Source organism: Sardina pilchardus, chromosome 6 (genome assembly GCF_963854185.1).
Source record: "Sardina pilchardus chromosome 6, fSarPil1.1, whole genome shotgun sequence".
Taxonomy (NCBI): domain Eukaryota; kingdom Metazoa; phylum Chordata; class Actinopteri; order Clupeiformes; family Clupeidae; genus Sardina; species Sardina pilchardus.
The window spans coordinates 17,444,183-17,454,471 of record NC_084999.1 but is presented as its reverse complement, the minus strand read 5'-3'; the positions used below and the strand labels follow the sequence as shown (position 1 = coordinate 17,454,471).

The 10,289-nt window shown below is 42.9% G+C and overlaps 1 protein-coding gene across 1 annotated transcript in view; it reads right to left on the bottom strand.

The window, feature by feature from the left end:
* Positions 1–10,289, bottom strand: part of syngap1b (synaptic Ras GTPase activating protein 1b) — a 98,470-nt gene that overhangs the window by 6,627 nt on the left and 81,554 nt on the right. The window contains exons 19-21 of the mRNA XM_062539697.1: positions 9,383–9,556; positions 7,642–7,853; positions 2,185–2,257 (exon numbers count right to left, since the gene is read on the bottom strand). Coding sequence (XP_062395681.1) covers positions 2,185–2,257; positions 7,642–7,853; positions 9,383–9,556 — 459 coding nt within the window. The remainder of the gene's footprint in view (positions 1–2,184; positions 2,258–7,641; positions 7,854–9,382; positions 9,557–10,289) is intronic.

The following is a 10,289-nucleotide window of genomic DNA, read 5'->3' as shown; positions in this document are numbered from 1 at the left end:
ACAGGGTGACCAAAAATAAAAACCACCATCACAGTACGTAGGTGAAGGACCACGTGGGAGCTTCATTCAGAGAGAAGGTACAGGGTTGAATGACTCTCCCTTGATTGTGCTCAAAGGTCGCCTCAATATGTAATTTCTGGCACTGAGTATGACTAAAAGTAAATAAATACTGTACGCACAAACACACGGCAAAGCACTGCTGAGCAGAAATCTACTGAACAATCTCAGTTCAAATCACAGTTCAGAAATAATAAACCCTCTTCATTAGTATAACTTCAATAACTACATTTCCCATGTTTCATATCCACATATTCATTTGGCAACTGTCAATATCTTAGAGATAGGTCTTTGACTACCTTGCTGTCAGAACTTGGTTTAAACAGTTAAAATTCTGGAACATACTTCACTATCCTTAACATACGTTTTCTTCCCAAAACCTTTTGACATACAGTACAGATAACCAAAGAGGAGACTCCACTACAACCTCCCTAACTATCCAACACGCTATACGAAGTCCTATTGAGGAACTAAGACGGTCATAAGTCATAAATTGGTGAAGACAGTCATAAGAAACCATACAATCCATTAATTAGCCACTGGATTTCACTCATTGACTCCAGCTTGTGGAAGTGCAAATTGAGTTTGCATGTCAGCTGCCTGAAACTGGCTGAAGCCAAATCCAGTTGACATGGGCACCGTCAACAATAAACACTTCAGTGAGGAGACCTTAAGCTCTCTCAGTGATGAATTTCCACCCTGGCAGCCCCTCCGGATGGATAGTAAACAGTGTTGTCCTATCGCTCCCCTCCAAAGACTCCTTTTTATCACTTTTGAAACGGTACCTCTCCTTAAGCCTCTGCTGGTAATCTCTTGCTCTTTCCCTCCTTCCCTCCCTCCATTGCTCTCTCTTTCTCTCTTACCCCCCACTCTCTTTCTCTTCCACTCTCTCTCTCTCTCTCTCTCTCTCTCTCTCTCTCTCTCTCTGTTCCTGAAGGAGTCAGCGGCCCTGCTGAGTCAGAGCTCAGTGCTGCCAGATCAGCGCCTCTGAGGACCTCCTCTCCCCATCAGCTGCACTTGTGGGACTACAGTTCCCAACAGCACGTTGAACTGTGACACAGTGGGTCTGCCCAGTTATCTCAGACTGATTGTAGTTTTTCTCCACATGAGAATCTACGCATGAGAGAAGCTCGGCCAAACATGATGTCACGGGATTTGGCCTGAGACAATTTTTCAAATGCTGGAAAACACAGAGACAGACTATGACTAAACACTTCAGGCATGTGATTGACAGCTGAAAGGGACATGTCATAACAGGCCAGCGACAGAGGAAAATCGACCAGACAAACGAGCTAAACATGAATGCTGGAAACAGCTCAGGCACCCAGGTCCTAATTAGACTGGATTGTTCTGGATATGGTGATGGAAGGGACAATGCAAAAACCCTCCCCTGTATGGGCAAGAAACTGTTAACTCTGAGCAATCATGTCGTATTCCTGTAGACACACAAATGCATAGCGAAGGAGTGCAGTAACACACACACTCAAACGCACACACACACACACACACACACACACACACACACACTGAATCCAGCCAAGACCCAACACTGGTCTGACAGAGTAGGAGATGGTCAGGAACGACGATAAAAAGAAAATATATACGAAGAGGGGGGGAAAAAGGAATGATGCAGGGATGGGCTCTAGGGACAGTCGATCAAATGTGAACATGAAAGGACAAGACAGTTGAACGCAAACCGCAAAGACAACCAAAAAGGGGAGAAAAAGAGGCAGACCGTAACATCAACTGACGTATATTGGACAGAGAGGAGATACAGAGAGAGAGGGTGTGTGTGTGTGTGTGTGTGTGTGTGTGTGTGTGTGTGTGTGTGTGTGTGTGTGTGTGTGTGTGTGTGTGTGAATGAGCATGCGTGAGTGAGAGAGAGAGAAAGAGAGAGAGAGAGTGTGTGTGTGTGCATGAGCATGTGGGTGAGTGAGAGAGAGGGTGTGTGTGTGTGTGTGTGTGTGTGTGTGTGTGTGTGTGTATGCGAAAGAGAGATAGAAAGTAGCACAGGCCATTGAATAGAGCAAGGGAAACAGTGAGAGAAATATCTGAGAGAATGAGAGAGAGAGATAGAGAGAGAGAGAGAGAGAGAGAGAGAGAGAGAGAGAAAACAGGAACACAGACCTGCTCAGCGAATATCCTGGTTTTGGGCTCAACCAAAGCTCCACCCCTCAGCTCATCCTCCACAGCCATGAGTCTTGATGAGAGAGAGAGTGAGAAAAGAGAGAAAGAGTGTGTGTGTGTGTTTGAGAGAGAGAGAGAGAGAGAGAGAGATGGAAGGAGGCAGGGGCAGGGAGGTAGAAAGTAAGAGGAAGAGGAGGAGGATTGGGGTTGGATAGAAAAAGAGCGAGGGAGGGAAATGGAGAGAAAGAGAGGGAGGGAGAGAGAGAAAGAGAGAAACATTTCAGTTCAAACATCGCAGCATTTGGGGAGGATTAATATGAGATAGAGACTGACTGACTGACTGAGACGTTGGCGCTATAGTTAATGCATCTGTAGCATGCTACGTGCCAAGGCACCTGATTACATTTATTAGACCAGCAGCACCGCACACCAACACTGCACATTTGCAGCAAAGTGTAATTGGCAGATTCACTGCCAACAGCCACACAGCATTTCACTGCCCAGTAGCGAATATATGGCCTCATTTTGTCAAATTGACATATTTTTTATAAAAATAAAAAATAATAAATAAATACAAAATATCACTCCGTCTGATCAGGCTTAAATGGAAGTACTGTTGTGATTATGGTGTTCCAGATAGGTCACATGAATTATATATTCCTGTCATCCCCAGGGAATAATTGGACTGCTGAAACAGAAGGGGAGGCAGGAGGTATCATGGGGAAAAAAAACAGGGTTTACTTGAAGGTATGAGCAAGCGAGCTGATTAATGCAGCCATGACAATAGGAAAGAATGGTGTTCCTGTGGCAACCATATGATTTTGCTTTGGTAATGACTGGAGTGATTGTAATTATAAGGAATGCCACTTGTATTCTCATGGGTGTCGAGGGTGGGAGGAAAGGGGATCTTTTCCAAGGAGTCTATTTTGAGGTCTTGTTTTTCATGGCCGTGTCCAAACATTGCGGACAGTCTGGTATATGCTGTGCTTTATACAGATTTCAGAGAGGTTCGGCCATGACCAGCCAAGGCTAATAACATAACTGGCCCTCATTTTGGTAGCAATAAGGCGCTGCTCAAACAGCACTTTGTGTCCCAGGGGCATTGGTCATTCAAGCATAGCTTTTCTTCCACTGAACAAAACTCACGTTGAAGGCTAACATTCTCTGAATTCAGTTAGCATATCAAAAATGTGATGGTTCCAGTATATTACAAAATAAATGGAAATAGTTTCTGTTATAACATGACATGTTGCATGGTAGAGTGGATGGAGGGCCGTAGGGGTTTGCTTGTGAAACCATACACAGGCTTATCAACTTGAGTATGATAAGCCACATATGAGACAGGTTAGTAAAGGATTAACTAAACTGAAAATGGGCATCAAAAACTTTCAGATTGAAAAACATTAGCTGACAATAACTTCACAGAACAAGGTTTTTAATGGATCATATGACCATTCTATAGACATCAATAAACAAAAGGAAATATAATTTTTATTCATTTATGTGGTATTGCTGTAAAATTCACAATAAAAATCAACACCAACACTTAACATTGACAAAAAAGGAATTCCACAGGTGAGTTTTCCAAACAATGGGTTCTGATGTTTTATTCTGTAAATAATGTACATTTTCATGTTACTTACACAAAAAGAGAATATTTAACAAAAACCTTCAACAAAAGTACAGAGTAAAACATTGGCACTATCTTAGTAAAAATGACCATTATTGGGGGGAAAAGAGAGAATGTAGAATTTCAACAAAAGGAGCAGAAAGAAGTTTCACATAAAAGAGACAGAGGAAAGAATCACTTCCTGTTGTTCAAGTAATGACGCATGTGTGCTCGGGGGAAGATGAAGGCAGGCGATATGGGGTCAAAAGGTGTTCAAGGTCAGGGGTTAGAGTGTAGAGGTCAAGTGCTTCATGCATTAACACCTATGTATGAATAGTTGGTCAGGCACAGATCACGGTGTTGATATGTAATGCTACCAAGAGCGAAATTGGAATCTCAGGTACCAGTATTTGGTTGGCACAGAACTGCACATCTGAATAAATGTTGTGTTTCCCAGGTACAGTTTACAGCAGTAAGCCCGCACTAAACTGTGTCATTTGCTACATTGGCGAAGATGTTTGTCTGTTGTTTTCTTGTCTGGTTCTTTTTTTTTTGCCTCTTCAGTTGCGCAATGTTGCATTGTTATGACACCCGGATTGATCTAGTAAAAAACATCTACAGCATAGTGTGGGCCTAGTGTTGATGATGCAATATACAATCTTATCAGAATATTGATCTGAGCTGCTATAATCTTTGACAGAAGAGGCAAAGAAAACAATAAAAGCATACACTACATTCTCTATATATATGTACTGTATATGTGTAATGTCAGTCTTTCTTAGGAAGATTTGTAGGGGTTTCCTTGTATGAATCCCTGCAGTAATGCACATAGTACCATAGGTTCAGAACTGACCAGAGATCAGCAGCCTTGAAAATCACACATGCCACTTATTACTCTGCCACCAAACAGCGTCAACACAACCACTCAAATTTCAAAGCACTCAAATAATTTAACAATGAGAGAAAAACAAAAGAAAATATATTTCTTATAATACCCACTAAGCAATGTTTGATGCTATGGTAAATATCAGGAATATGTTTTTTTATGTAAATAATTGAAATTTCTATGTTTAATTCACAAACAGCACCATACACAATGGGTTATTCCAAGAAAGACACACTGTGTGTGCAGAAGCACACTGAATTGTATGGCAACCCAGTCGATCAAAAATGTTGATTCCTACTAACAGGTGCATCCCTGTAGGCTCCTCCCAGTCTTGTAATCCTAATCTGAAATCATTTGCGTGTAGATAGATCATATGTGTCTAGATGGAGGACTCCATGTTTTGTCTGTGTGAGTTAAGCACACGTAATAACACCTTGTATTCCGGCAGAGTAAAATAGGGTCTTGTCTCAAAGTCTCTCTGAAAGTCTTTCAGAAAAAAATCTACATAGATTTTTTATTGCACATTGTTTCGTTTTATAAAATAATATGCATTTCATATTGCAATAGACTAAAATTGGTTATTCTTTTTAAACTATTAACATTTAAATAGGTCTATATATATATATATAGGTTATATATGGCTTGTAAAGTATAAACATTTCATTGTGGATTTTCATTATATTTATATCCAAAAAATAGTTTATTCACATTTCTCACGGTGAAATCTCTTTGAATAAGGGATAAAACACTGGAGGGGGCATATGCAGAAAAAGGAGGAAGCTTCTTAATGCGGGTCGCAGAGAGAGAGAGAGAGCGAGAGAGAGAGAGATAGAAAGAAAATGAGGAAAAGGTGAGAACCACTGATACCTGCAACACGGCCCATCACAGATGACCCGTGCGCATGAATGCCAGCCCTAAATAAACCTGCCAGGAGAGCTGCTGCTACAATACTCCTCGCAGTTTCTGGAGAACGCGCTGCGCCATAGCTGGAAGAAGAACTGCTTTTGCTGTTTTTTTTTTTTTGATCTCTCATAATAGAAAGGAACTGTCATAAACACGGCAGGATTAGTTTGAGGAGAGCAGATAGAAGCTTTTAGGCTGCTTTAAGGGAGCTGCTGTCATTTTCTCTCTCTTAAGACAACCTTTATTCAGGGATAGAGGTGTTGTGAGCAGCAAGCGGTGACTGGGCTTTGGAGACACCGGGAAAAAAAAAGGGGAAAAAAAGCAGTAAATCCATGGTGTCTCAATGCTTTGCAATAATGTCAGAATACATAGCTGTCGCCTGGCTGATGGGTTGTGCCTCCAGACGTTAAGGTCCGTCCTTTAGTCAAATCCAAGCAGAAGCACTCCTGAAAAACGCTTCTAAGGACGTCGATTTGTTACATTAAAACTACACAGGCTTTAAGTTCCATCAGAGAAACAAGATCAACAACAAAACAAAAGAAGAACTGGTTCTGTCTGTCTGTCTGTGTCATCATATCCACGGACACTTTCCTTCTGTGTCATTATTGCGATTCTCCAGAGGTCGTTGCAGATTATTAGCGGAGTGGTTTGGATGGCAACAAAGACAGCTCAGGGGTAGAGGGTGCCCATGCCATTGGTTAGTTCTAATGGAATGATGCGTGCCTCCTGCCCATGTCCTCTGGGATTCCCTCGCAGGTCCTACTGAAAGAGTCTCCAGAGGCTTGCGGGCTTCTCCCTTCAAGGATAGCTTTGCACATAATCACACTCCAGTATAAATCCTGAAATATATTTGACGTATATATATACTGTATATATATATATATATATATCTATATGTGTCTATATTTTTCTTTTTCTTTTTTTGCTTCTCATCCATTATTGTGCTTTTAGTCTACAGAGGGGTAAAGCAAAGTCACTTGCTCATAAGAGGGGTGACTGAAGAAGTCATTAGTTTATGTAGGGAAGAAAAGGCCTTCTCAGAAGGCCATTGAGGGGGAAGGGCACTGGGCCCAAAAGTGTGTCTATTTGGCTAGGCAAGCCAACGCGATCTCCATGGATATATAGGCAGGTAGCACCAAAGGACAATACGATACGTGAGTCTTTTTGGAGCATCATGTGCAAAGTTGTCCTTGGGAGAATGGGAAGGGGAGGGGGGGTGGCTCATGATAGGATGGGCTGCCTTTAGGGACCAGCTGGTCTCCGAGTCTTCATTCCATTTCTTCATTCCTGGAAATGGATTAAAATGGCTGTATTCTCTGACATGAAACCAGGGCTTCTGTTGCAGATATTTATTGCATCTTGCTATCTTCCGCTGTATGGTGGAAGTCTTTTTTTTTATTTTTTTAAAGGCTACATTGTTGTTTTTTTCGTCTTTCAAACAGTAATAAACCCTATTATTTGGTGTTAACAAATTTCAGTTGTCAACTCTGAAACCCAGATTTAATGGCAGCAACGATACACTCAACAGCTCTCAAATGAAGATGAGATTGTGGAAGATGAGAGCAAGGGCACAGGCTTATACTATTTCTGCAATAAAACCACTAGAGGTATGACCTCGCTAGCCACAAACATATCATCCAGACACAGACCCACCCACCAGCCACACCTAAATCACTTGCACTTCCACTCTACGTGTGAAGACTGTCCAGGTATGAACTTATGTCATTACTGTCCTTGCTCTCAGCAATTCCATATCCCCCAAAATACATCCTAATGGAACTCATTACACATTGTTAGTGCCCTGGCAATAAATCAAGCACAATATCCATTTGCCCTGGTGGTACTAAGGGTACTCCAACATAATGCATGTATTCTACCCTAAGTGACCACATAGCATAACATATGCATTGCTAGCTGCACACGGCAAGACAGAAGCAATAAGACGAGATAACGCACGTTCCCCCATTCACCTCCACATCCTCCCCTCCCCGCCCCCCAGGTGTGTGTGTGTGTGTGTGTGTGTGCCACTGCGGCGGGGGAGGCCTCGTGTCGTATTTACCTGTTTATAATTCCTTTAATCTGGCAGTCTTTCTCCTGCTGCTGCTGATGGAGCCTCCGCTCGCTGTCGTCCAGCCGACTCTGGTACTGCAGCAGGATCTTATTGGTCTGCTGCTCCTGCGTGAGCAGCCGGCGCTCGTACTCCTCCAGCTTGCGGTGGGACATCACCAGGCGGTCCTTCAGAGAGTTGATCTCCTCCTCGTACTCGCGCACCTGGGGGGGGGAGAGAGAGAGAGAGGGAGAGGGAGAGGGAGAGAGAGAGAGAGAGGGAGAGGGAGAGAGAGAGAGGGACCAGAGGTGAGGAGAGGGGAAAGAATGGAATGGAGACAGAGGTAGAGAGGGAGATATAGAATAGAGGGAAGATAGCACAGGAGAGACAGAGAGTACAGAGGACAAAAGAAAGAAAGGCAAAAAAAGAAAAAGTGAGAAATGCAAAAGCCCAAGATATAAAACGAAACATGGCGCACACACACACACACACACACACACACACACACACACACACACACACACACACACACACACACACACGAGCATGCATATACAAACTCTGTGCCTTACAGTATCATCGAATATAACAAAATACCCAATTCCAGGAAGAAGTATGTCAAAAACACAATGACCATTTGGAGTCTGTTTAGGACAGATTCATACTCTCTTGGCCATTCACTGTGCAAAGTCAATAAATGTCATCCAATGTCATGTGATGTTTGACAGAAATGAGAAGATATTACGATTGCCTAAAGCTGATGCCAGGTGAAATAACACCAATGTTGGCCGTTTGTAAAATGCACAGTTTAGTGGTTTCAATGTAATCTACAATATATAACATAATTCAACAACTACTATACATATTATTTATTACTTCTCTGAATAAAATTCTTGAAGAGTTAGTGGGTCAGTTGAAAACTGTTACACACTAAAGTAACATTATTTATTTGTTTTCTCAAAGTGTTTACTTTTGATGAGTCAGTGCTGTTCAAGTTCAAATTCAGCAGCGCTCAGCGGAGAGTGTTCAATTATTCATAAACGAGCTACCTGCACCATCTGTTTGCCAGCCGACAGACACGACTTGCAATTCATTGACACCTGCGCCCTGCATTTTAAGACGCATGCGACGGAGCTGTGAGTCAGACCATTTGGTGACTTTTGCCACCTGGCAGGAAGCTTTGCTAATGAGCGTTAAGAGCAGGAGAGCGGGGAAGTGATGTAACGCGAGAGACGACACGGCGCCTCTCACACACATGTCCTTTTTGGCCTGCTCTCTTGCCATACTCTTCCCATGCCCTTCCGAAAATGCTGTGATGTGCCGAATGTTTTTTTTCCAACCGAATAATACATCTCCTTATGCCGAGTGATGTACTGACGAGATTTTAGACTTTGCTTAACTGACACACACACCGATGTCTTTCCGTCAATCTTGTTGCATAATCTGAATAATTTAGAGCTGGGTACTAAAAGCCACCTGCCAGCAACAAGATTGCGTCTGATTAAAACAGAGAAAGATACAGCAATTCATACCAGTAACTGTGAAATAGGTGAGTAACATGAGGCAGGGACAGGTAACTATATCGTGCAAAACAACCTCAATCATTGACCATCTGATGGTGCATCTGAGCACACATATTTGCCACGAGCGACTTTGCAAAAGCCTACTAACAAACAAAAGGGACGGCCCGTTCTAGATCAACTTCAGAGGGTGAGCACAGGCCTGTTAGCTGTGACAGGTGGGAGAAACACACCCTATCCAGCCGAGACTCGTCCATACTCTTAGAGTACTCTTTCAGCTTGAAGTCCTCTCGGTCGATGCGTGAGCTCTCGATGTCGGCCGACAGGTGGGGCATGTTGGACACCCAGGCCACCGTCCGCTCCGAGGCCGGGGTGGGGGGGTTGAGGGTGGAGGGGGACTGAGAACCCTGGGGGAGGAGAGAGAGGACAAATGGAAAGGGTCACATATACACACACACACACACACACACACACACACACACACATCCCCACAAGTCCATAAAGGGGAAGAAAAGTAAGAAAAGCAAGTATGGCAGGGGGAGTAAACATGACCATGTAGGCTTAGTTGGCGACTCTGAGGAAGTGACAAGTACAAGGATGGAAAAGTGCAACTTTAATAACATGCACTTTTCCTTACAATTGAAAATTGTTGCTCATGAACTACTAAATATAGCATTTGTATAAAAAAATGGTATAAAAAAAAGTCTTGAAATGGTGCAAAAAGGGAAAGTGTGCATCTGTATTTTCATTTAGTATTTTCATTTGTTGGATGTATATTTTTGATAATGGTGGATTATGTACAACAATGTGACAGGTACAACAGGGAGATTCTAACGCTACAAGAGTGGTAGATGGAATGCTAAATCAGCTGATTGGGCCTACATGGGTGGTGGGTGCAGCAGCAATAAATTGAGTTTGTCAAAGCAGGATGTTGCTCTGTGAAAACGGCAATTTTTTTCTGACCATTCCCAATTGCCTTCGCTGCGCACAATGCGACACAATCAGCACAGGGATTCTAACAGCAGGGAATAGGGAGCCGGAATGCTGATTGGAATTCTGATTGGAGCTACTCTGTGCCCTCCTACCCACTGATTATTAGTGCGTTAGCGGGGTAACAGCTTACCTGTTTGCTGAGGGTGG